This window comes from Erinaceus europaeus, chromosome 7 (assembly GCF_950295315.1).
Source record: "Erinaceus europaeus chromosome 7, mEriEur2.1, whole genome shotgun sequence".
NCBI classification, from domain to species: domain Eukaryota; kingdom Metazoa; phylum Chordata; class Mammalia; order Eulipotyphla; family Erinaceidae; genus Erinaceus; species Erinaceus europaeus.
The window spans coordinates 13217378-13243541 of NC_080168.1; the positions used below are offsets into that span (position 1 = coordinate 13217378).

At 50.8% G+C, this 26164-nt stretch overlaps 1 protein-coding gene across 3 annotated transcripts; it reads left to right on the forward strand.

Moving 5' to 3' along the window:
- The first annotated feature begins 675 nt into the window (after positions 1-675).
- EIF4E2 (eukaryotic translation initiation factor 4E family member 2) lies at positions 676-24864 on the forward strand. 3 transcript variants are annotated; one of them, XM_007519558.3, is made up of 8 exons: positions 676-835; positions 3937-4051; positions 4892-5026; positions 9670-9774; positions 13315-13467; positions 13563-13699; positions 19782-19860; positions 24292-24864. In XM_007519558.3, exons 1-7 carry the CDS (start codon positions 816-818, stop codon positions 19825-19827), a joined length of 711 nt encoding a protein of 236 aa, XP_007519620.1. In that variant the 5' UTR covers positions 676-815; the 3' UTR covers positions 19828-19860; positions 24292-24864. The 3 variants fall into 3 exon arrangements, with proteins under 3 accessions (XP_007519620.1, XP_016042363.1, XP_007519612.1); XM_016186877.2 differs by lacking the exon at positions 19782-19860; XM_007519550.2 differs by lacking the exons at positions 19782-19860; positions 24292-24864 and adding an exon at positions 15332-15596.
- The last annotated feature ends 1300 nt before the right edge of the window (positions 24865-26164 follow it).

A 26164-nucleotide genomic window follows, 5' to 3' on the forward strand; every position in this document is an offset into this window, starting at 1 on the left:
CCAATATACGCGGATATCTTCGCCCACCCTGTCCAAGGCTTGACGTCTCGTCACCCAATCTGGTCCCCTATGCCTACACTGAACTTCTCTGTTCCAGACTCTTGGAAACAGAGCTGGCAGTCAGCTGAGGTAAAGAACAAACACCTCATCGCAGACCCCTGCAAGCGTCAACCGGCTTTGACCTAGCACGTTATGATCGGGCCCTCCTCAATCGCTATCGAACAGGCCATGGCCGGTGCGCTGCTGTTCCATCGCTGGGGAGCCAGAGACGACCCGAACTGCCCCTGCGGCTACAGACAGACTATGACCCACATAGTCAACAACTGCCACCTCTCCAGATTCAAAGGAGGTCTCGAAACTTTACATCAGGCTCAACCTGACGCTGTTGACTGGCTACGGAAGAAGGGCAAACGCTAGAAGAAAAAGGGGTTGAGGCTGAGATCTGCACGAGCAGCCCGCCCTCGGGCGGAGTGGGGGAGGGTCGATGTCCAACAGGCAGCCGAGCGGCCACGCCCCCTTCTTGGAGGCCGCAGCTCGGCTCGTGCGGGCTCAGGCCGGGCGGTGCTTCTTCCCGGGTCGCAGAGAAGCGGGAGCAGCAAACCCTACGCCTTCAGCACCACCATGACGCCCTCCGCGCAGGCGCCGTCAGTTGGCGTCCTGGAACCTCATCCCCCAGACATCGGACCCGCTAGCCGGACGTTCCGCCCGCGCCGCCAGGAACCGGAAGTACCCGGCCCCTTTAAGCAAACGGACCCGGGTGAACGGAAATTACTCCCTGAGGCAGCGGCGACGGCGGCGACGGCGGCGGCGAGAGGATGAACAACAAGTTCGACGCGTGAGTGGCGCGGCCGCCCCCGGGGATAACCCGTCTTCAGCCGTGGCCCCGCCCTCACCCCCTCCGCGGGGTCCACCGGCCGTGGCGACCTCCCTCCGGGGCTCGGGCAGCGGGGACGAGGGGGCTGGGGAACCGAGGTGCGGCGCCGCGGGGGCCGGGAGGACCGGAAGGAGACGGTGGGGGCCGCCGCGGGGAGCGGCGGGTGTTTCCGAGTCCCGCCTCCCCCGGGCGGAGCCCAGCGCCGTCGGCTCTGCGGGAAGGGGCGGCCGGCGCCCTTCTGTGGACTCGGGGTGTGGGGGGGACTCGGGGTGTGGGGGAGCCCCGGTCTGTCTCGGGGCTGAGACGCCGCTTGTGCGGGTGAGGGCCGCCCCCGCACCCCGCCGACCCTCCCCCGTCAGGAGCCGCTGGCAGGGCCCCGCCTCCGGGGAGCCTCCTGCGAACCGAGCCCGCCGGCTGCTCGCAGGCGCACCTTGCACAGCCGCGTCTGCGCCCTCCGGCCGCTCGGGGGGTGCGGGGCCCGGAGCCGCGTCCCGCTGGTTCGGAGCGTGAATTCTTCCTCCTGCCGCCGCGCGCCTGGGTGTAACGGGTCTGCCGTCCGCGGGGAAACACGGTGGATTCTGGGGGCGCCCGGGCTGCCCGTCACCTGCAGCCCCCGGGCGCTGGGGTGTCCCGGCCCGGGTCCCCCTGGGGGTCTGAGCCGCCCGGGCCCACGCGGCTCTGCCCGCGGCGGGGACGCACCTGGCGGCCGGGCAGGTGCCGCTCGGTCCGCGTCGCCTCCCCGTTGGCTGGGGTCCAGCTTCAGGCGGGGGAGACGAGGGTGGGGTCGGGTGTGGCCAGGGCTCTCTTCTCCAGCAGCCTCGTTCTTTGTTGCTGTTGGGGTTGTTTGTTTGTTTGTCTGTCTGTTTAATGTTGTTACTCTTCTGCTTCTTCGTGATCATTTGCAGCAAACCAATGAAAAAGAAAGGGACCATACACCTTCCTTGGGTACTAGCAAAAATGAGAAGCGTCTGGTGACCCTCTCCCAGACTGAAAGGGTAGGGGCCCAAAGGACATGGTGGGGGGCGGGAGCAGAGGAGAAAGGGAAGTGGCTTGAGTCTCTGGGGTAATACCCAAAGGAGAGAGAGAGGCCGCCTTGGGCCTGTGCAGTGGAAACACCTGAGGGGTGTCATTGGCCCAGGGGTGAGAACTGGCTGTGACAGTGTAGTCAGGACACGTGTAGACCTTGGGGTGGGGGGGGTGTGCAGAAGAGGGACCACGCTCAGCCAGGCAGAGGTGAGGGCCAATTTCCTTCTGAGAGTGACAGTGAAGGACAAGTGAGGGAGAGGAAGAGGGCTCTCCTAGGAGAGACCCATGGTGACCCTACAGTGTTGGGCGGGGGGTCCTGCATGGAAGAGATTGTCCTGACATGTGGGCAGAGTGTGTCCCCTGGGGCTGGGCCTGTGCAGATGAGACACAGCAGGTGGATGCTGACTTAGTGTCTGGAGACTGGCATATTTGCTTTTGAAGTAGAAGCCAAACCAACCCTCCCCCCCAAAACTACTCACCTCTGGCTTACAGTGGTGCTGGGGATTGAACTTGGAACCTCTGAGCCTCAGGCATGAGAGTCTTTTTGCATCATCAGCTTGCTGTCTCCCCAGCCCCAAACTCTGTCTACTCACCTGCCTGGTCCTTGTCCCTGCCCACTCTTTGCTGTTGATCTTGCTTCCCTCACAGGAGACTGGTGTGGCCACTTTCTCCTGCACCTGTAGGGTCTGTGTAGAGGGAGGATACTGCTGGTCACTCTGAGCCAGGCTCCAGGCCCGGGTCACTGCCCAGCTGGACTGTCCTGTGTTCAGCACCCCTCACAGTCATATCTTAGCTGCATTGGGGACAGGGAGGTCCCTGGCACTGTATTTATGTGCCTGTCACTTAGAAGTCCCTAGGCCGGCCAAGAGGAAAGCACACTTCTGTGTGAGGGCTAACGTCTGAGGCAACGATGGGAGAGTGGCCATGTTCATTAGATTAGTTATTAGGCCAGGAAGGTGACCGCAGAGAAGGTCCATCAAGCAGCAGGCCAGCTCTGAACATCATTCTTACTGATGCTGAGTCCCCTCCTGTTGTCATTTTGTCTGAGTCTAATGAACTTGGGGTGGTTTCACGACTCCTGGAAGGAGTCTAAGTACTTGGAAGAAGACACTCATCTCTTCTGCTTTTCCACTAATATCCACACAGCTGGCAGTGCAGAGAGCAGCAAGGCATGAGTCTGGGGGGCAGACAGGTGGGACAGTGGTGTGTTAAGCTGCGGAGTAGAGTGCGTTAGGCAGATAAATGCCAGCTGGCAGGAGTCAGGCTCTAGGGGACCTTGGGCTTCATGGTGTTTGGGGCACGCAGAAGTTGAGAGATCAGATCTTTCATTCAGAGAGAGGGTGCCCTGGCCGTGTGGAAGAGGGTGAGAGTGGAGATGGTTCTAGGAATAGGTCTAGGAATTGATGGTGAGTGAGCTGAAGCTGAAGCAGCAGCAGCAGCAAGGAAGGGTAGAGTGGCAGATGGTGATAGGAAGATAAGTAAGTCTGCAACCTGAATGTGGAAGGCCAGAGTCTCCTCGTTATTGATTCTTTGTGGTTTTTTAAAAATATATTTATTTATTCTCTTTTGTTGTCCTTGTTGTTTTATTGTTGTAGTTATTATTGATGTCGTCATTGTTGTATAGGACAGAGAGAAATGGAGAGAGATGGGGAAGACAGGGGGAGAGAAAGATAGACACCTGCAGACCTGCTTCACCGCCTGTGAAATGACTCCCCTGCAGGTGGGGAGCCGCAGGCTCGAACTGGGATCCTTAGGCTGGTCTTTGCGCTTCACGCCACATGCGCTTAACCCACTGCGCTACCGCCCGACTATTTGATTCTTTGTTTTTTGAGAAAGCAGCCTTAACTGCTCACCTCTTGCTTCTCTGTGCCGCCTCTTAGAAAGCTGGAAGCAGTGCTTTCTGGAATTCGCAAGCCATTGGGTAGACATTTCTCTTTTTGCTGCCCCCGCTCCCTTCTCTCACCTCACTGACTATTATCTCGAGTGGCTCCAGGTTGGGGACTTGTGAGATAACCTTGTTTTGTCTTCCCATTCAGATTGAAAGATGATGACAGTGGGGACCATGATCAGAATGAAGAAAACAGCACACAGAAAGATGGTGAGAAGGAAAAAACGGAACGGGACAAGAGTCAGAGCAGCAGCAAGAGGAAGGTGGGTCTTGCGCTGCCATAGATGATGTGACTACCTTTGGACTTGAGACCCATGTGTCTTAGAGAATATATATGTCCATCTGGGAAATACCAGATTAGCTTGGTGACACCCCAGTGTGTCTGATTTTGTACTAAAAAAAAAAAAAAAAGGCCCCAAAGATTGTTGAGTCACTGGCATTCTTTCTGCCAGCAGAGTTTACATGTCACAGTGGTGCTGGTGACATTCCTGTCATTTGTGGTGCACTTGCTGTGTGTGTGCCTGGCACAGCACTCGGCATCTCTTCATGTACTTCATTCTCTCAGCATCCCTGTGAGGTAACTCTAATTTCTCCTTTCCTACAGATAAACAGTTGAGGCTCAGGTAGGCTTAATGGCTTGCTCACAGTCAGTGAGTGATAGAGTGTCCCAGAGGCAGCTGTACTTGGCTTGGGGCTGCCTGGAGTTAATTCTAAAGATTTTGACTTTAAGCGCAGGTGGCGCAAAGTGCAAGGACCAGTGTAAGCCTGGTTCAAGCCTCCAGCCCCACCTGCAGGGGAGTCGCTTCGCAAGTGGTGTAGCAGGTCTGCAGGTGTCTATCTTTATCTCTCCCCCTCTGACTTCCCCTCCTCTCTCCATATCTGTCCTGTCCAACAACGATGACAACAATAACTACAACACTAAAAAGGGAGGGGCAACAAAAGGGAGTAAGTAAATAAATGTTTAAAAAAATATTTTGACCTTGTAAACAGAATCCAGGGCACACTGAGGGTTGTCCTTTCTTAGTTGTGAAAGTGGTAAGGGGTGACACAAGTTTTTTCTCTGTCTGAAAGCATGCAACTAACACAGCTTTTTCACTCTCTAGGCTGTTGTCCCTGGACCAGCAGAGCATCCCCTGCAGTATAACTACACTTTCTGGTACTCCAGGAGGACCCCCGGTCGCCCCACCAGCTCACAGAGCTACGAGCAGAATATCAAACAGATTGGCACCTTTGCCTCTGTGAGTACTTAGTGGGTTCACGTCGTGAGCCCTGGCAGTACACTCAGTTTGGGTGTGTGCTTTCCTTTCACTGTTTATTTACCTGGTACTTGCTGACCTATTTGGAATTCCCCTAGTCTTCTGATGCTGAGTCCCAGGGGTCACACGTCCTAATTTTTAGGTCATTAACCATCCAAAGGTAACAGCCAGTATGTGAACTGAAGAATTGAGTAGGACACATCCCTAAATTGTAGGTTGGCCAATTAAACACATGTCAAGACATTACTGTGTGCAGACAGATACACATTTCTGTAATACATGACATCCCTGGCAGGTGGCGGCAGTAAAATTGAGTCAAGTTTGAAAGGTGTTTTGAGTCTGAGAGAGAATCCTTGCATTGCTCTAGGACCTGTCACTAGGGATCAGACTGTGAGTAACTGAGCTGTTTAACTGAGCTGTCTTCTGTCCTGCCCACAAGCTTGGTGTTTGTTAAAGAGCCCCCGTCCCCTGTGAGGAGTGCCTCAGCGCTAGTGGCAGCTCTGGGGCTTTGATCTCCCTCCTCTGTTTTTCTCTCTACCTGAATGAAATAAGTTGGTCCAGGGGCCATGAAATTGCACAGGCCTGCAATCCTACTTCCTTGAAAGAAAAGATAGGGTGAGGGGTGCATTTTTAAAGAAGAAGAAAGCCCCCCACTGGGGTTTTGGTTCCATGGTGATCAAGTATTGATGAATTTTTCTTCATTTTCCGTGTTCAGAAAGAACTCTTGACAGTCGCTCTCGGGGGTGCTGTCACTGGAGGGCGCAGGCTGCACTGCAGCTTGGGTGTATGAACCCTGACGTCCGCTGTCCACATTGGAAACCAGTCTTGTTCTGCAATCCTGAGCTGCTAGCAAGAATCAGTGCAAGACTTGTTATTTTCTCCTCCTCTTCTTCTTCCCCCACTTCTTTCTCTTCTTTTTCTTCTTTTGCCTCCAGGGGTATTGCTGGGGCTCAATTCCTGCACTACGAATCCACTGCTCCTATAGAGGGCATTTTTTTCCCTTTTGTTGCCATTGATGTTGTTCTTGGATAAGACAGAGAAATGGAGAGAGATAGGGAAGATGGGGAGAGAAAGATAGACACCTGTAGACCTGCTTCACCACTTATGAAGTGACCCCCCCCCCCCCGCAGGTGGGGAGCTGGGACCTCAAACTGGGGTCCTTATGCCAGACCTTGTGCTTCACACCATGTGTTCTTAACCTGCTGTGCTACCACCCGACCCCTAAGACTTGTTATTTTCTTGAAACTATTGGGGTGTTTGTTCTGTTTAAAGTATAGACTCTAGAGGACCAGCGAGATAGCCCTCTTGGGAAGGTGCCTGCATGGCTGTGTAAGAGCCAGGTTCGAGCCCAGCACCATGTGGGAGCTGTGGTGGTAGCAGTCAAAGCTTCAGTGCTGTGGTGTCTTTTACTCTGTCTTCTTAAATGAAAAAGTGACCCAGAGCAGAGAGGTCTCACACACAATAAAGTAAAACACAGAGACTGGAAAAGAAACAAATAGTAGACAGTAAGCATTTAAGAGCTCTAGTGGCTGTGATTCTTTTGACTTAGTGGAGGGACCTATATCAGAACTCAACACGGGGGACAGGCCATGAAACTGCATTCTCATTCTGCCACTACCACAAAATGTGTGCAAGAGCTTCCATCTTTTTTTTCTTTCTTATTCATTCGTGTGTGTGTGTGTGTGTGTGTGTGTGTGTGTGTGTGTGTGTGTGTGTGTGTGTATCTTGCCACCAAGGTCATCACTGGGGCTCAGTGCCTATACTATAAATCCACCTCTCCCAGTGGCCATTCTTTATCTTATTTTTTTATTTTGTTTTTCTATTTTATTTGATAGGACAGAGAAATTGAGAGGGGAGAGAGAGATAAGGAGAAAAGGGGCAGGTGGTGGAGCACCTGGTTGAGCTCACATATTACAATACTCGGGCCCAGGTTCAAGCCCCTGCTCCCCACCTGCAGAAGGAAAGCTTCACAAGTGGTGAAGCAGTACTGCAGGGGTCTCTCTGTAGCTCTCCCTCTCTCCCCCCTCCTCTTAATTTCTGGCTATCTCTAGCAAATAAGATAATTTTATTTAGTTATTTATTTTCCCTTTTGTTGTCCTTGTTTTATTGTTGTAGTTATTACTGTTGTTATTGTCGTCGTCATTGGATAGGACAGAGAGAAATGGAGAGAGGAGGGGGAGAGAAAGATAGACACCTACAGACCTGCTTCACCACCTGTGAAGCTACTCCCCTGCAGGTGGGGAGCCAGGGGCTGGAACTGGGATCCTTAAATAAGATAATTTTTTTTTTTTTAAGTTTGATGTCTTAAAAAGCGGGAGGGAGAGAGACACACTTGTAGACCTGCTTTATCATTGTGAAGCTTCCCCCTGCATGTGGGGAGCAGGGGCTTGAATCCAGGGCCTTGCATATGGTGATGTGTGTGCTCAAACTGACTGGCCCCCGAGGGTCCGGTTTGTAAATTTCTGCTTACCAGACAGTGTTTGGCCATTATTCACCAGCTATTCATAAATAACTAGTAGTCAGACCCCTGGCTCCTATACTGAGCTGATGGTCATCTCTGTAGGCTTATTTTAGTTGATCTGTGCTTCCATGTCACTGGTGAAGTTAAAATTATTGAAATAGGGAGTCGGGCTGTAGCGCAGTGGGTTAAGCACAGGTGGCGCAAAGCACAAGGACTGGCTTAAGGATCCTGGTTCGAGCCCTCGGCTCCCCACCTGCAGGGGTGTCGCTTCACAAGCAGTGAAGCAGGTCTACAGGTGTCTTTCTCTCCCCCTCTTTTTCCCCCCTCCTCTCTCGATTTTTCTCTATCATATCCAACAATGACATCAACAACAACAATAAAAACAAGGGCAACAAAAAGGAAAATAAATAAATATAATAATTAAAAAAAAAACCTAGGACAACAAAAAGAAGGAAATATTTTTTTAAAAAAACTATTGGAATATTAGAAATAGGGCAGGGGTAGATAGCCTAATGGTTATGCAGAGAGGCTATCGTGTCTGAGGCTCTGAAGTCCCAGGTTCAATCCCCTGCATCACCATAAGCCAGAGCTGGGCAGTGCTCTGGGGTGTCTGTCTGTCTGTCTGTCTCTCTCTGTCTCTCCCTCTCTCCCTCTCTCTCCCTCTCCCCCCATCTATCTCAAAAAAATAAAAAATAGAAATAGCTTGTGCATACTGCTGTGTATTTGGTTTAATACTCAAAATACTAAACGCTTCACAAGGAAATAATTACATTGAGAGGCTTTTTATCAGATCCATTGTAGGACTTCCACTGGTCCTCAGTGCTGGTATTGACTTCTGGATCAGGAGATCAGTGAGAGCAGAGTCGCAAGCATGGAGGCACAGAACACTGGTGGGGGGTGAGGTGTGGGACTGTATTATACCCTGTAGTCTTACAGTCTGTAAACCACTATTAATCTCTCTCTCATAATCACCCAAAAAAGGAGAAAGAGGAGGGCAGACAGTGGCCCATCGGGTTCAAGCCCCTGGTCCCCACTTGGCAGGGGAAAAGTTTCATAAGTGGTGAAACAGGGCTGCAGGTGTCTCTGTCTCCCTCTCTACCTCCCATTACCCTTTCAGTTTCTGTCTCTATCCAATAATAAAAAATAAAATGAATGAAATATTAAGAAAGAAAGAGAAGGCAGTGTCTTAATCTGAGAATAGCTCTGGGTTACACTGGACTCTTGGCAGCTCCTGTACTTGCCTCTGGGCTGGGGCAGGACCTGAACCATTCTCTCCAGTGAAGAAGGGAGGAGTTGCCATGATTTTCCTGAGGTTGCTACTCCCACCTCAAGCCCTGGGCGTCGTGGACCACTATCTGTACAGTGGCTTGGCTTCTCAGCTGTGTTGGGGTGGCAAAGATAAACCCAGCAGGTAGAGGCAGGACTTGCATTCCTGAGTTTGACCCCTGGCACTGCATGTAGCAGAGTGATGCTCTCCCTTTCTTTCTCCTCTTCCCTTTCATGTTAATTCATTTCGTTAAATTTATTTTTTTAAATACTAATTGATTTATTTTAGATAGAAACAGAAATTGAGAGGGAAGGGGGAGGTTAAGAGGGAGAGAGACACAACTGCAGCACTGCTTCAACACTTGTGAAGTTTCCCTCCTGCAGGTGGGGTGTAGGGGCTTGAACCTGGGTCCTTTCACGCTGTAATGTGACCGTTCAACCAGGTGTGCCACCACCCAGTCCTCTTTTTTGTTTGTTTTATGTATTTATGTTTCTAGAGCACTGTTCATTTTGGCTTATAATGGTGCTGAGGATTGAACCTGGGACTTTGGAGCCTCAGGCATGAGAATCTCTCTGCATAACCATTATACTGTTCTTCCCCATCTGTAAATACATCTTCTTAAAGTGTTAATTTAGGGTCACATGGCACCTGACCTTCCTCAAGATTAGAATGTTTCCACTGTGTGAAACAAAGTCCTCTGACAGCCTGTCTCTGCCCTCCCTCTTCCAGGGGAGGGCACAGGCTCAGTAGCCTCACCGCTAACAGAGGCTGGCACTCCTCACCTATGTGTGACTGTGTGACTCATGCTTTGCTCTGTAACATATCTTCCCACACAAGCCCCTCCGAGTTTTGTTTCTCTCAAACTCACCATTTGTGTTTCTGGATCCGTCTCTGCAGGTGGAGCAGTTCTGGAGGTTTTACAGCCACATGGTTCGTCCCGGGGACCTGACAGGCCACAGTGACTTCCATCTCTTCAAAGAAGGAATCAAACCAATGTGGGAGGTGAGGGCCATGGGCCTGCAGCAGCTTTTCTGTGCAAGCTTTTTATTTTTTTCTTCTTTAGCCCTGCCAAGTTCAAAGTATTTAAAGTCTTTTCAAAACTGCATCACTTCAGCTCATCTTTGAAACTGGCACCTATAGGAGAAAGCACTGACTTCATTGCTTGTCTAAGTCATCTTTAAAGATTATTTTAACACTAACACGATATTAGAACATTTAAAGATTTGTTTTATTACGCTTATTCCCATAGAACTGTGTGTGTGATGTTTGCCATCGTAAACATGTGATTAAATAAGTTTACGGGCATAGTGGAGACACAGCTGAGCTCTGATCCCTGCTGTGCTCTGTTGTCGGCCACCTCTGGTGCCTCGGCAGTTCCCACAGGACAGAGAGATGCCTGTGCCTTCACCCCTTTACACATCTCCTGCCACTCTTTGCTGTGCAAGTGGTTTTCAGGCCAGTTCCCATTGCCTCAGTAAGCTGGGCCCTCCTGCATCTCCCATCCCAGTCAGAGCCAGTTCAGACTGGTGTCCTGGTCTTCTGGGATCCTGCCACATCTGGCTAACACCAGTTTCCCTCAAGCCCCGTCTGGTGTTTCTTTGCATTGTGCTCTTCACTAAGCAGCTGTGCAGGCCTCGGCTGCTGCAAGCTTACTGCCTGATGGCTCTGGAAAGAGACTGTCACCTTTGTGTACCTGGGACATGTTGACATATGGTACACTCTTAGTAATTGAAGTGAGGCAGGACTCGTCGCTGTGATTTGTAAAGTTGCAGAGAAAAGGATGATCTTGAAGATGATGTGTTTGGTACTGGCCTACATCTAGAACCCCAACTTGGTTCCCCCCCTCTGTTTAACCTTTTATTTTTTAATGTTATCAGTGATTTAATGATGGTTTCTAAGAGAGTGTGCTGTAATTATCTACATTCCACATATGCACAAAACCATTCAGTGGTAGTTTTGCACCTCTTACTTCACTGAGCACAGTCACCTCCAGTTCCAGCCACTGTCCTGAGCGGCACTGTATCTTTTTAGTCGCAGACTAACGGTCCATTGAGCACACAGACCCTGAGACTTCATTAGCCAGTCACCTGTTGATGGGCATTCAGGCTGCTTCCATTCTTTGCCTGTCATGAATAATGCAGCTATGAACACAGGGCTGCATGTGACCCTTCAAATTAGTGTATTCCTGCCCTTTGGATGTTTGACTGGGAGTGGGGCTGCTGGCTCACAAAGTATTTCCCTTTCTATTTATATTTCCTATACTGCTTTCCATAGAGGCTGCACCAGTTTACATTCCCACCAGTAGTATCAGAGTTCCTTTTTCTCTTCATCCTCTCCAACACTTGTGGTTTTCTGCTTTGTTGATATAGGTAATTCTCATAGGTATGTGGTAGACTCTCAAGTGGTCTTAATTTGCATTTCTCTAGTGATAAGTGAAGTGGAACCTATCTATCTTCATGAAAACTGCTATTTAAATCTTTGCTTACCTTTTAAGTTCTTATTTTGTAATATTTATGTATTGGATAGAGACAATGTAAAGGTAGAGCAGGAGTGAGAAAGAAACAGGGAGTCCCACAACGACCCTGGGTCCACACTCCCAGAGGGATAGATAATGGAAAGCTATCAGGGGAGGGGATGGGATATGGAGACTGGGTGGTGGGAATTGTGTGGAGTTGTACCCCTCCTATCCTACGGTTTTGTTAATGTCTCATTTCTTAAATAAATCAAACAAACAAAAAAAGAAATGGGTAGTCGGGCGGTAGTGCGGTGGGTTAAGTACATGTGGCATGAAGCGCAGGGACCGGCTTGAGGATCCTGGTTCCCGTCCCCAGCTCCCCACTTGCAGGGGAGTCGTTTCACAGGTGGTGAAGCAGGTCTGCAGGTGTCTATCTTTCTCTCCCCCTCTCTGTCTTCCCCTCCTCTCTCCATTTCTATCCTATCTAACAACGACGGCAACAATAACTACAACAACAAGGGCAACAAAAGGGGGTAAATAAATAAATAAATAAGAAAGAGTGACACCTGTAGCCCTGTTTCACCATTTATGAAGCTTCCTCCTGTAGGTGGGGACCAGCATCTTGAACCTGGGTCCTCGCACACTGTAATGTGAGCGCCTGACCAGGTGCGACACTTATCTGGCCCTCCTCCACTTTTATAATAGAAGGTAGTATGTATGTATGTATTTCTTTTAATTTATTGAGAAGGAGAGAGAGAACCAGGGCATTGGGCCCATGTGTTGCTAGGGACCGAATTCACAATCACATGCTTGCAGGTCCAGTGTTTTGTACATTGTTCCACCTCCCAGGCCACCCCACATTTTGTGTGTGTGTGTCCTTGCTGGGGCTTTCTGCTCTTGCTCAACTTCTTCAGAGAGAAAAAGACATCACAGCGCTGAAGTTTACTTCTATGTCATCGGCGCCAGGTGTGAACCTGGGTCACACACATAACAGACGCAGCTTGCCAGTGAGCTGTTTTGCCAGTCTTGCCCACATTTTTATTGGGTTGCTTTTTTTGGTTGAGTTGTATGGTTTCCTTATATGTTTAGTAGAAATCCCTAGTCAGAGTGGTCTAGGAGGTGGCAGAGTGGATAAAGCATTGGACTCTCAAGCATGAGGTCTTGAGTTCAGTCCCCAGCAGCACATGTACCACAGTGATGTCTGGTTCTTTCTCTCCTATCTTTCTCATAAATAAATATCTTTAAAAAAAAAAAAAAAGTAGAAGAAATCCCTTGTCATATGTTTGATGGGTAAATGACTTCTCCCAGTAACTGGGTTGCATTTTCATTCTTAGGGAATTTTCTTTTTGAATTACAGCTTTTTAATGTGATGTCATCCATTTATTGCTGTTTTAGTTTCTCTTGTTGCCTATGAGATTGAGTCTCCAGTATATCTTTGCTACTAAGGTCCTAAAATGTTTCAGTAATGCGCTCACCTAAGTATCTTATAATTAGAAGTAAAACACCCAGGTCTTTTTTTTTTTTTTTTCTTTAAGATACAAGTCTTCTTTTTTTTTTATTCCTTTTTGTTGCCTTTGTTTTTATTGTTATAGTTATTATTGTTATTGATTTTGTCATTGTTAGGACAGAGAAAAAGTGAGAGCAAGGGAAGACAGAGGGGGAGAGAAAGACACCTGCAGACCTGCTTCACCGCCTGTGAAGCGACTCCCCTGCAGGTGGGGAACTGGGGGCTCGAACCGGGATCCTTACGTCAGTCGTTGGCGCTTTGCACAACCTGTGCTATCGCCCAACTCCCAAAACACCCAGGTCTTAATGCCCTTTGAGTTCATTGTGGTGTGTGGAGTTGAGCGATGATGGAGTTTCTTTTATATGTAGCTGTCCAGTTTTCCTAGCCTTTTTTCTCCACTGTTAAATGGTTTGGGCTCTTTTTTGTCATGTTAGGTATCTGACTTGTTTTTATTTTCTTGTGAAGTTGAGTAATCAGATGGAGCACAGCTTATTATAAATTTGCAGTCTTCTTTTTCTGCCTCATTGCAAAAGACCTGTGGTATTGTATTTTAACTGTAACACACACTCTCTCTTTACAGGATGATGCAAATAAAAACGGTGGCAAGTGGATTATTCGTCTGCGAAAGGGCTTGGCGTCCCGCTGTTGGGAGAATCTCATCTTGGCCATGTTAGGGGAACAGTTCATGGTCGGGGAGGAGATCTGTGGGGCTGTGGTCTCTGTTCGCTTTCAGGTAAGCCACCCTAGGGGCCTCTCTGTTTCATGTGTTGCCTTGGCTCCCTCACTGCCTTGGGTTTGCTGTGATGGTTCCTTCTGTTCCTCCTGTAGGAGGACATTATTTCCATATGGAATAAGACTGCCAGCGACCAAGCAACCACAGCCCGAATCCGGGACACGCTTCGGCGGGTGCTTAACCTACCTCCCAACACCATTATGGAATACAAAACCCACACCGACAGCATCAAGTACGTGCTTGGGGCGTTTGGGGGAGCATGTCCCTGAGCTTAGCCAAAGTAGGTCTGTAGTTAGGCCCAGAGGAGTCTGTTGATGCAGGAGATTGACATATGGAGAAAGGACAGACCAGGATTCCCTCTAGGGCTCTGGCCACCAGTAGTATTTCATTGCTAGCTAGGGCCCTACCCTCAGTCCGGTGGGTGTTTATGGCCCTTCTGCTAAGAACTCAGTCAGCTGCACTGCAGGACTTGCTTTATTTACACAGGCTGTGTTGTCTTTCACTTGCTAATCGCTATCTTAGAATGAAAGACGAAACTTTCTTTTTCCTGCTGTTTTTAAAATAACTTCACTGGATAGTGAAGTCCTCCATGAGGTCTCTCACCTCACTTTTGCATGTCTTTTAAACCTGTGAGCATCAGTGTGTTTCCTTTGTCCTGGGAAAGTGGCTTCTTAGCAGGAACAAGACTCCATTCCCCTGGTGTGAGCTGAGTCAGTGGAGGAAGCAGATAGTGTGTTTGTGAGAGCAGAATGTGAAGGGAGTAGGGTGCCCAAAAGGGAGAGGAGCTTTGCTGATTCCTGAGCTTCAGTGGAGCTGAACCACCAGTTAGGCTCACCCCTTCAGTGATTGGACAGCACACTTGCATCCAGGTTTCTGGGAAGAAGAGAAGAGGTGAAGAGAGGGTATTAGACTTTTCTCGGAGCCAGAGAGAGCTAGCGAGGAATCTCAGGTTTCCCATGACTCTGAGATCCATGTGTGCCTTTGCCAAGTCTCTACATCACTGCTTCATGTCCTCTCCGTAAAGTGGGAGGCAAGAATGCTTACCTCACAGGGGTTGTGAGGCTGGTAAGTCTTGGTCCCGGCGATGATGCTCTCCTCATCTTGAGTCATGATGTCATCTTCATAGCATTCTTGCTCCAGCCTACTCACGAGCCCGGTGCTGGTGATCAGCAGCAGCCCAGCCCGTTTGAGTCTGCCTTACACAGTTCCAGACAGTATTGTGGGTGGAGGTGTCTTCAATGAGCTCAGTGCCAATTTCTGTCTGGGAGTACTGCCACTGGAGTCGTTCAGTAATCAGATGGCGGCGGTGACTCATTGCAACAGCCACTGGGAGTCACTGGCCAGCCCTGGCCCTGCCTGCTTGCCTTAGCAATCTTGCATCAGCTTTGTTTTTCTCTAGACAGATCTTTTCCCCCCTAGTCTTTGTTGTGGGGCAGAAGCAGTTTCTGCACTCTAATCATACTCAGTCCGAGGGAGAGAGGCTAGAGCCCCTCTTGCTTTTTTAGAACCTTTGTACTCCAGGTTCCCAAGTGCCCCTTCTCCTGAAAACAAATTTTCCATGTGAATAGGAAAGGGAAAGAGGTTTTTTCCAACTCTCCCCTCACCACCCTCTCCCTTTCTGATACCCTGAGGTGGTTCTTCTTGCCAGTTGTGGGACTGAACCATGTACCAGCCCTTGTGGGGACTAGAAGAGCCTGTGGGCTGTGCGCCTTAGTCTGCTGCTCGCTGCCTCTGGAGAGCTGCCCCAGGCCCAGCCCTATAGACCCAGGGACCAGGAAGCCCTCCTTGACACCCACATGCCATTTCCCTTGCGTGTGCCCTCTCTTTCCTGTCCCAATGTGCCGCCCTTTTGCACTTCCACTAGAATGCCAGGCAGGCTGGGCCCACAAAGGCTCCTTTTTCAAAACCTCTGGAAGCCGCGGTTGAATGTGCCATGATCCTCTCCCTGTGGATGGCACCATCATTGAAGCTGGCATCATCGGAGTCTCTTGTTCTGTTGGTGTGCTACCTGGAAGATCCTTCTGTCCTGGACAAGAGGAATTGGAAGAGCATTTTGTGTTTTTAAAAATAGGCTGACACGCAGCAGCTACAACAACCGCTGAGATCACTTAATAAACGGTGCTAAACTAGCTTGTCTCATGCTCTTGCTCTTTCTGGTGCATCAAAGAAGTGGCCTTTCAGACTGACTGTCACCCTAAGGAATGGCACAGACTTCTCCATGGAGGGCCATCTGGGGACGCAGCCTCATTTCCATGAGCCCACGATCTAGTGTCACATACTATTTTGTTCCGGTTCTGCTGAGGTCTGACACTATGAGGTGACACCTAGCTCTCTGAGTGAGATCCCATTTTCTGGCACTTGAATTTGTGCTCCCATCTGTAGTCACGTTGGTGGCCAGGACAGAGTGGCTTCTGATCTAGGGCTCAGCTTAGAAGTCTGTTCAGGTTGGAAAGTGGGTCCTTGGCCTTTGCTTCGCTGGCTTCGTTTGCCTTTACTTCAAAGAAATCTCTTGCTTAGAGGTAAAGCCCTGCTTCCGTGTGTGTGTGTGTGTGTGTGTGTGTGTGTGTGTGTGTGTGTGTGTACACGTGTACACGTATCCAGCTTCCTTGCTCTGTGTAACGGGGTAGTCTCACTGTGCCAAAGCTGCCCCAGCCACAAGCTCTTTGCTGGCTACCTTTCTTCCCTTTGCTTTCCCTTTAGAAGCCAAGCCGCCTTCCTCTTTGAGCCAGCCCTACTTGTCAGGTCTCAAGGTTCCAGCCTTCCCTTTCTCCCAGTTCCCAGGGCTGTTGTGTGCAGGACCCAGGGTGGGGAGCCGTCTTCCTCCTGTGTGCGTTTGCGCCCTAGCAAGTCTGACCACAGCGTACCAGCCCCTTGTGTGCTCTGTGGCTCTGGCTTGTGTGTGCTGCAGCTTGGCCTCTGGGCCTCTGACCTGTGTAGACTTTGAGCCAGCCTCACGCTTCTTCAGGCTTCCTTAAGAGCTGCCAGAGAGACCAGAACAAAGCAGCTTTTACAGACATTGGCTGGGCGGCTGGCCTGGCAGTATATGTGAAGGTGCATATGGATGAGTCTCCCAGAGTGGCCCATCCATTCTCTGTACCTGTCCCATCCTGACCCCCAGGCTCCATAGACACAGTGGCCCCTAGGTTCTAGCATCCTGGGGTTTTTGTGTCATGGCTTCTTGGCCTATTGCAGACTCACAGTTGGCTGCAACATCTAGAAAGCGGAAGGTCTGTAGGAGTGTGAAAAGCCTTCTCTGCCCCATTCCCTTTCGCCTTCCACTCTTTAGTTCCTGGGGTTGACCTTCACCTTCAGCTCATGTAACAGCTCCAGGGGATAGATAGTTTGATGTCACTTTCCAGAAAGTACCCCACTGACTTTGAGACTTTTGGCCACACAATGAACCCAAGTGAGACTGTCCTGCTCCTTGTGGCTTTTCCACAGGGGAGGCTTTGAGCCAAGGCACAGTGACACTGGGCACTTGAGCAGTTAGGGCAAGTGACAGCAGAGAGAGAGTCCCTCATGCCACCCTCTCTGGACTCAGGAAATGCGGGCTTGAGTGGCAGCTCAGATCTCTGTCAAGGGAACCTCCACCTTCCTGTATTCAGTCTGCTTTCCAGTGTCCTTCCTCAGCTTTTTGGCTTTGCCAGCCTTCCTCCATCACACTGTTGGTGGCCAGCAGAGAGGCAGGCACTGTTCACACTGGGCATGGGCTACTTTGCCGGAGGTGGCAGTCGCTGCTTCCTCCCCTTTATTGCTACACTTTGGCCCTCAAGGAAGAACAGATCCTCCCAAGAAATGGGAAACTTGTTAAACAATATTAGCAGAGAGCAGGGCTCCTTCTATCGAGGTTGCCTAAGTTAGGGGGTGGTGTCCCACAAGCATCACATGACTCCCTATGCCCTCCATGAGGGAAAAGTCCCCTGACACAGCCAGGACCGCGGGACCCCAGGATATAGGGCATGGCGCGATAGAGAGCAGTGGTGTCTTACAGGGACGTCCCTCTGTGGAAGCATCCTGCTGGCTTCCATGTGCCTCTGTCTGGCGGGGGAGGAGGAGGAGGGCTGGCTCCAATCCGTGGACCACAGTGTGGGGGAGACTGACCAGCCCTCTCTGCAGAGAAAGTTGAGGGTAGGTGGCTTCTTTTTATTCCTTGAGAGAAGAAACAGGTCAAATCTGGGGACTTCCTTTGCCACAGGTAGCTTCCATCGTATTCAGACATGGCATTTTGTACCCGAGGGCTAACTGTCCTTTCTGCTGTGACTGAACTGTAGCCTAGTGGGCATAATTGCTGACCTGCTTTTGTATTTGTGAGTGTCATCTCCCCCACCCCTCACCACCATCCTGAAGTTCTCAAAAAAGAGCCCAGACCAGCAGAAGGCGGAGTGCACCCCTGGCCCAGGAGCAAGGCCGTGAGTGAAACTTAGAGTGATACCCACTCTGCTTCCAGAAGGTGCTTTCTGGTAAATGAGCAGGGACCACGAGTGTGATCTTTAAAACTACTTACTTCTCTGCAGTTTGGATCTATTGAGAATTTCTGCTTAGCTACATCTTATCTTTGAATTTTAGGGTACCCTGTTTTTTTGTTTGTTTTTAATAGAAACTCCAGGCAATATGGCGGCGGCACATTTAACTTTTTTTTTCTTTACCTTTAAATGAAGAAAGGTAATATACATACCTAATACATCTGAGATGCTGGGTGAAATTTTGCTAGAATATTCAGTCTTCTTGTTAGGCAGTTGATTTGCCTCTTAGCCAAGCATTGGCCTACAAAAACAAGAGTAAAGGTACCAGCCATTTTATTTTCACGGAACCCATGTGAGGAAATTTCTCTACCCAGATTCTTCTTACCAAGACTTAATGTGTAGAAAAGGTACCAAGAAAATTGGGAGACACTGGACTAGAGAGAAGCTCTGGAGTCAATTTCTGGAGTCCTAAACAACTCCACTATCTGGATTAGTGTAGACCTTTCTGGAAACACAAGAGTAAATGAGATGAAGCTTCAACACAACCATGTCATTTCTCCTTGGCACCTAAGTAGCTGAAAATAGAATTTCAGTTTCACTATTAGAGCAAGAGAGGAGTTTCCTGGGTCATTCATTGCCCACGCAGTGGAGTTTGCTTTGTACCAGTTTTCATGTGGGGTGAAGAAAGAAACGGCCCTGGGATAATACTTGGGCACCCACAGAGTTCATCACGTTCACCATCTCTCCAGAAAAGGCCATGGAACAGACACCGTGCGTGCTGTGAGGTGGCGTTTGTGAAGCGACAGGCCTGCTCACTTGGCAGGCTCCCATTTTCTTCCTTGTCAGGTAGCATGTATGAACATCTCTCTTAATCCTCTGAGGAAGCCATTAGCTGCGAACCAGCCTTCTCCGAGAGGTAGATGATTAACTTAAATGCTGCTGCGCCGAAGAGAGAAAACACTAATGAAGTCTGTATGAACATTGCCTGGAAGAACGGATTCGCTGTGCCAGGTCTCTGAATGTAATCATCCTTATTTAAAACAGTAAATCCACCTGTAGCCTATAGATAGATGCCTGGCAGTGGTGTCTGGCCCAGTGGCCACCCTCTTACCTGCTGTCACACCTTTGATTAAAAAACGGGATAGTTGGCGATAGGAAGTCTTGACTTAGAAACAACCAGTTTACACACACACACACATATATATATTTTTTTTTACCAGAGCACTACTCGGCTCTGGCTTATGGACCTCAGGGCCTTGGGCATCAAAGTCTTTTGAACTCTAGAGGCAGAGGGTCTGATTTTCTTGTCTTGGGGGCCCTTGCACAGGCCCCTCAGTCACATTTCTGATCCTTCCCAAGCCCCGTTTGCAAGTGAGCAAAGTGTGTGAAAGTCTTAAGCAGTAAGCACTAGAATTCTTCGAACTGAGAGCCACACAGCTCACTTGTAAGACAGTCATTACAGGGCATTTTTGAGAAACATGGAATTCGATAGAAATTGGTGGGTTGTCTTGAGTTAAGGTTGGGAATGTGAAAGTGGAGAAAGTGCTAGAAGTGAGTACTTACCTTAACCTGCAAGGCAGGGGGCATTCTGGTCCTGCGAGTTCCAGCGAGCCAGGAGCTTCACTGACCCCAGTGTCCCTCCCTGGCCTTGTCCTCAGAGGACCAGGGCCGACCAGGCACTCCTAGGGGAACAAGCCAGCAGGAGGGCCAGCCGCCCCGACAGTCTGGTGGGGAACCTGCCCTCCGTGCGACAGATAGTGCAGTCAGGGACATGGGGGCTAGTTACTTCACTCGCTGTTACAAAGCTGCTGATCTGAATGTGCTGTTGTTTTTTTGTCTCTGGTTTGCCAGGGCCTGGGAGGAGTTTCATGGCCTGGTGAACAGCAGCGGCCGCTGATCGGACGCTCCCCCTCTGTCTCTCACACTCAGGGTAGGGCCTTGTCTACCTTCTCCCTAACCATGTGCCCTGCCTCAGCCAGAAGGCCCCTTCCCCAGTACCCCAATCCCAACTCCACAACACTGCCTGCCCCAGCCTCTTCCTGACTGGTTACTTCAGCCGTCAAGGACAGCCCTGAGCCCTGGGTTGAGCCCAGACAGGCCTCTTAGCCCCCCACACCTGTGAGGCTCCCTGGACTAGTGGCTCTCAGGTCCCATTGAACACCTATCATGGTTATAAACAGCCTACAGACCCTTTCCTTTTGCTCGCATGACCACTATGAAGCCTCCTGGTAGTGACCTTGCTCAATTCCCCACATGAGTTTGGTGAGAGGGACGTCTCTTGTTTGCTGTTGGGACAGCGACAGAACCTCCAGGGTGGTGCGGAGAGAGGCTGTGTAGGAAACATTGCCACAGGTCATAGTGTAGCCTGGCCAGCACAAGTACTGGGCGGCGAGGCCTGAGGCAGCAGGAGCGTTCCTGTAAAAGCGGTTATTTCTGTTAAGATGAGTGGTGAGCAGAGATGGGCTTGGGTGAGAGGAAAGGGTGAAAGCAGAGAGACTGCATGTGTCTGGCAGCTGCTAGCTACCAGCAGCAGCAGCAGCACCCTGAGGAAATGGCCTGTCTCGAGTCAGAGTAGAAGTGGGCAGCTATAGCAGCTACCTCAGGACACTCCCCAGGAGGAAATGAGGCCCTTCTAGAAAGGGGGACCTGCATCCCTCACATAGGCCTGAGAAGAGGGAGGTGCAGTGAGGGACAGGAGCTGGTGGCTGGGGCAGAGAGTGCTCCCTGGAGCCGTGTCTGCAGACAGTGTCCCAGAATCCCCTCACCCAGATGGTCCTACCTCTATTTTAATAGCTTGACTCACTGCCATTTAGAAAGGGTTTGGACAAAGCTTGGTGGAGTTGGGGGCCTAGGGTGGCCGTGAGGTAAGGCAAGGCTGGGGCCAATGTGCTCCACTGGTAGAGGCCTGCAATGGCAGTAACTCAGTAAGTCACACTGTCAGAACCAGTTCAGTAACACTACCATTCATTTCTAAGACTCCTTTTGTCTTCCAGTGTCCCTAAAATCAGGATCCTTACAGTGAGTTTGATAAGAATGGTCTGGCAGTGTTTACTTTTTTTCTTTTTTTAACCAGAGCACTGTTCAGCTCTGGCTTATGGTGTGGTCGGGGATTGAACCTGGGACTTCGGAGCCTCAGGCATGAGAGTCTGTTTGCATAACTGTTATGCTATCTACCCCCCACCCAGTGTTTACTTCTTAAAGTACACTGAGGGCACTTGGAAAAATCAGTAGTGTAGAATTTTGGGAGCTTTAGAGCAAATGGAATCGTGATGGTCAGAATGGTGGAAGTCTCTGCATCACTCCTCTTCTTCACTGACGCTGAGTCTGACAGGAAAACAGACCTCTGCAGCGCCTCCTGGCCTGTGCAGCCACACTCTGTGTCCTGTCACCTCTTCTTGCATATGGCTGGCGAGCCAGCTCGTCTTGGTTTGGACGTTCTCTCTCAGCACACGCTTGAAAGTCTGGGAGGAGTAGAGTCGAAACAAGGCTGGAAGAGGGCTGTGTGTTTCATCTCTGCTGATTGAAGCTTGAAGGAATTGGAGGTGTTCCGAGAAGACATGCCAGCTCCTGTTCGCTCTGGCACCTTGGCCCTCGTCCTCTCCTATCTTTTCCCCCTTCTGAGTAGACAGCGAGTGAGGACGAACTGGTTCACCTTACAGCTGAGGGTTAAGATGCTTCTACTACAAATCAGCAGTGTCCTTTGTGCCCATGGCTTCCATAGACATGCAAGTGAGCTGGGGAAGGAGGGGTCGCTGGCACCTAGGGGTCCTGGCTGGGGGTGAGCATCTGAAGCTCACTCAGCACCTTCTCTTTTTCAAAGAACACAGTCACCTGTTGCCTCTGCCAGTTCCTGTCCATCTCCCTCTGCCTGTCTCCTAATCCCCCAGTGCAGCCTGTGGCGAGGGACAGGTGGGGGATAGTCTCCCACCGGTTAGAATTGAACACATTCTTTGGATGGAGCTTTTCTCAATTCAGAGGGTCAGGCAGTGGCACACTGGGTTAAGCGCACAAATGACCATGTGCAAGGACCCAGGTTCAAGCCCCGACTCTCCTCCTGCAGGGGGTCGCTTCACAAGTGGTGAAGTAGGTCTGCAGGTGTCTCTTTTTATCTCTCCCTCTCTATCTTCCCCCTTTCTCTCAATTTCTCTCATTCCTATCCAATAAAATAGAAAGAAAGAAAGAAAAAGGAAAAATGGCTTCTAGGAGCAGTGGATTCATAGTGCGGGCAGCAAGCCCAGCAATAACTGGTGACAATAAAAAGAGAGCAAAGGAAAGGCAGGGAGAAGAGGGATGGTTGATGAGGCCAGCTCAGTGGCTCACTGGCGAGTTCTTTGCGGTGTGCGCAGGACCCTCCCCACAACAGTGAAGAAGCCTGGGTGCTGTGCTCTCTTCCCCCACCCCGGCCCTCCCTCTAGAAAGGTGAACCTCAGCCCGAGGCCACCATGCCACCAGCCTGCCTCAGCCTGTCCTTGTCAGGAATCTGCTTCCACCCTCCTTGCTTTTTGTTTTCCTTGAAAACAAACTCAGAAAAACTCTACTGAACTCTGCTGGCTCTTTTTTCTTCTTTCCTTTTGCGTTTTGGGCCTTAGGCTAAGTGTGGCCTATGAGGGTTTCTAGGAAGCAAGGAGCATGCGTGTGAAATGCAGGAGCACGAGGAGCTCCCTGAGGAGGCAGGACAGGACGGTGGGGATTCACCCAGAAGCAGACGCCTGGTTGCCAGCTCAGGCTGTGACCTATCCTGAGAAGCCGGTGTCACTGAAACAGCCCACAGTGTCTGTCTCCCTTCCTCCCTCCCTGGCCTGCCCAAGCCAGGGGGCTCTCTGCCTCTGCCTTTCTCTCCAGTCTTCTCTTCCTCCCACCCCACCCCCTGCCCCATTTAGTTATTTAGAGAGAGTATATGCATGTGGGACTAGAGCGCTCTGCTCAGCTCTGGCTTAAGGTGGTGTCGGGGATTAAACCTGGGGCCTCTGGTGCTCTAACAGACTGAGCTATTTCCTCAGCTTCCTCTCTAGTCTTCTTATGTCCCCCTCTCAATGACGCTTTTAATATATACTATTATGTCCTATAGAACTTTTTTGTTTTTTTTTTACTGATTTTAATCAGAGAGAGGCCAGAGCAATGACTCACTGTCACTACAGAGGAAGGCAGGCAGCCACACCCTCCACACACCCTCTGTCACTGACTCCAGGTAGCACGTCATCCCAGAAGGGACTTGGCAACAGCACACAGCCGCTTACCTGCTTCTCTCCATCTCTGGCCATCAGATAGGGGCTTTCTTCTCTGGCTCTGACCACGCCCCTGCACCCCCGAGGGGTCTGTCCATCTGAAAGGCCCATACCAGGATGAGCTGCCTCATGTTCAGGCCCCAGCCCCTTGAAGTGCTGAGGACACCCCCCAGCGCTTCTGCCTCCACTCAGTGTGGGGTCTGCAGTGAGGGCTTTAGTAAACCCTGCTGGCCTGGTCTGAGCCTGTGCTTCCACCAGAAGCTTTACCGGGACTAGTGGCCCTATGTCCAGTCAGCTGTAGCCCTTTTAAGGTGGGCCTGTTAGCGTTGAGGCTTCTAGGATGTCCTGTTCAATTCTAGGGCAATCCCGACTCCACAGTCATGTGAACATAATTTCTTGTGCTTCGTACTATGTGCACTTAACCTGGTGTGCTACCACCCGGCCCCTGTGAACATGATTTCTGTTGTGGTAGTTCAGGCAGGTTTGGGTCTAAAGCTCTGGGCCAGAGCAGCGATGGGGTGGCTGTGATGGTCCACCCCGCCCTGCGGCTCTGAGTTCCAGAAGCGTCAGGAGAGGCATCACGGGGTCTCCAGTCAGGTCAGGAGGCAAAAGTAGCTAAGTTTCAGCCAAGGTTGTTTTTGTTTGTTCATTTGTGACTTCGTTGTTGTTGCTGGTTGATTTTTAAAAATATATATAGTTCATGATTAATTTTTTAAGCATATGTGGGAGGGTGCAGAGGGGGAATTTTCCTCCCATCCTCACCCCTGTGACCACTGCTGGGGTTTGTGCACCCGAGGAGGGTAGGTCTGGACATGCCAACGTGAATAGTTGTGACCTTGCTTGTTCTCTCAAGTGCACAGGATGGGCGGCATGTTGTGTCCACACCCTACCTCCTTCATTTCTCTCAGAGACCTCCCCATACAAGCAGGCCCTGACATTAGTCATTATCCAGTCCCCTACTGATAAGCGTTTGGGTGGTGAGTGAGAATGGGGGGGGGGCAGTGGCATTAGAATAGCAGGCGGGCAGGTCCTGGGTGGGTCGAGGCCCTGGGTCTGCTGGGTGCATGTGGTTTGCCCACAGCTGATCTCTGTACTGAATCTTTATTCCTCCCCCCCCCCTCTTTTTTTTCTTTCAGGGACAATTCAAGCTTTCGAAATACAAAAATCACATTGTGAAGTCCACAAGCTGGCAATAATCCCTTTCTGTGTGTGTGTGTGTGTGTGTGTGTGTGTGTGTGTGTGTGTGTGTGTGTGTCGGGAACGGATCAGGGGTCTCCAGCTGGCCCCTCTGTCTGCTCACTGAAGGGACCCCCCATCCCCCCCTCTGAGCCCCAGGCTCCCCTTTTGCACTCATTCCTGGAGGCCAGATCTGAGAGACACCCTCCAGCCTCAATGACTTTATAAAGTGGAAAGACAGATGGTGTGGCTTTGCAACAGACAGATGTGTTTTTTCTCATGGGGTCGATTCTGTGGGCAGTTCGGCCTGTCATGTCATCCTGCACTGTCCAGAGGCCACCCGGGTGTCCTGTCTGCTTGTCTGCTGTCCAGAGGGCGTTGTGATCGAGTGCACAGGCCAGAGCACCACCGGCCAAGAGCCATCAGTATTACGGATGTCTGCATCCTGGGCAGAAGAAGGCTTTTTGTTGGAGAGTCCCAGAATAGCTGTAAATGCTCTCGTCTCACTCCGCCATTAAATTATTGGGACATTTTGTTTATTGCTCTCCCCTCTTCCCCCGAACCCAGCACCTTCTGGAAATGTATCCTGATGGTGTACAGTCTCCTGCCTTAGGCCTGCCCTGCCTCCCTCCATGGGACTCTCTCCGTCTTGGGCACTGCTGCACTTAGAATCTTAACCCGGTGGGTTTAACATTGGTTTCATGGAGGTGGCTTAGAAGAGGAGCTTTGGTGAGTCAGCCAGAGCAGAACCCACTATGATCAGAAGCTAGCTTATAAGACAGGCTCCAAACACAGGGCGTGGGGATGGGGCCCATCTGGTAGCCTTGTCTAGGCACCCTTCTGCTTCTGTGGGTGCCCTGCCCTCTCCTGGAGGAAAGGCAGTGACGTGGCCTGTTGCCAGGTAGTGACATAGTACAACGGATCCCATGCTGCTGGATGGGCTGCCTGCAGACAAGGTGGCTGTGAGCAACCCAGCCCTCACTGACGGGCCGCCGTGTCATCAGGGCTGTGCACTGACCCCTCAGACAGCAGCAGACACACTTTCACGATGTCCAGACCCGTCAGAGAAGCCGGAGAGCTGGCCCCAGGACGACTGAGAGCACTGCACGCCCACTGCAGTACATGGTCTGAGTCCCGAAGCACCCTCCCCAGAGCACTCTTACTTGTCTCTTGTGAGCAGAGATCGCAGTACCTTAAATTAAGGCCGCTCCTAAAACCTAGCGTGGAGGCAAAGGGGCTCAGCCACTGGACGAGTGAGCCTGACGGTGTTTCCCGGCTGTGTCTGGATCATTGTCCCCACTTGCCAGCTGCTTACCACCATCCTGGGATGCTTTCTTCCTCACGTAGCCGAGGGGGTCCAGGGTTGACAGGGATGGTGGGGCAGCCGAGGGGCAGTGGCTGAACCCGGGTGCAGTGGGGAGTCCCGGTGGAGAAGGGATGGAGGCACCTCCCCAGGTTCACCTCGGCCTAGTCCCGGGCTCCCCTTGACGGTCCCAGAGAGAGTGGGCATTTGGGCTTCCCTGCGCTGGGATACACGCCCCCACCTGTTCCAGGTGTGTGTGGGGGTGCACACCGTGCTGGGGGTACCCGAGCGAGAGTTCCGTCAGGCCCAGTGCTTGGCTTGTCTGTGTTCATGCTACTTTTTGTTGTCGGTTTCTTTTTCGTGACCTCCTCTGTGGGGATTCTGTAATCCCTGTGTTTCTAGAGCTGTCCATGCCCTCACGCCCCTTCAGTATTTGAAGGCATCCCCCAGGGGTCTTCCAGTCAGGTGGTGTCTCTCCTCCAGAGCTCTTCCTCCTGGACCTGCTGCCTTGGTTTCCCAGGAGCTTGAAG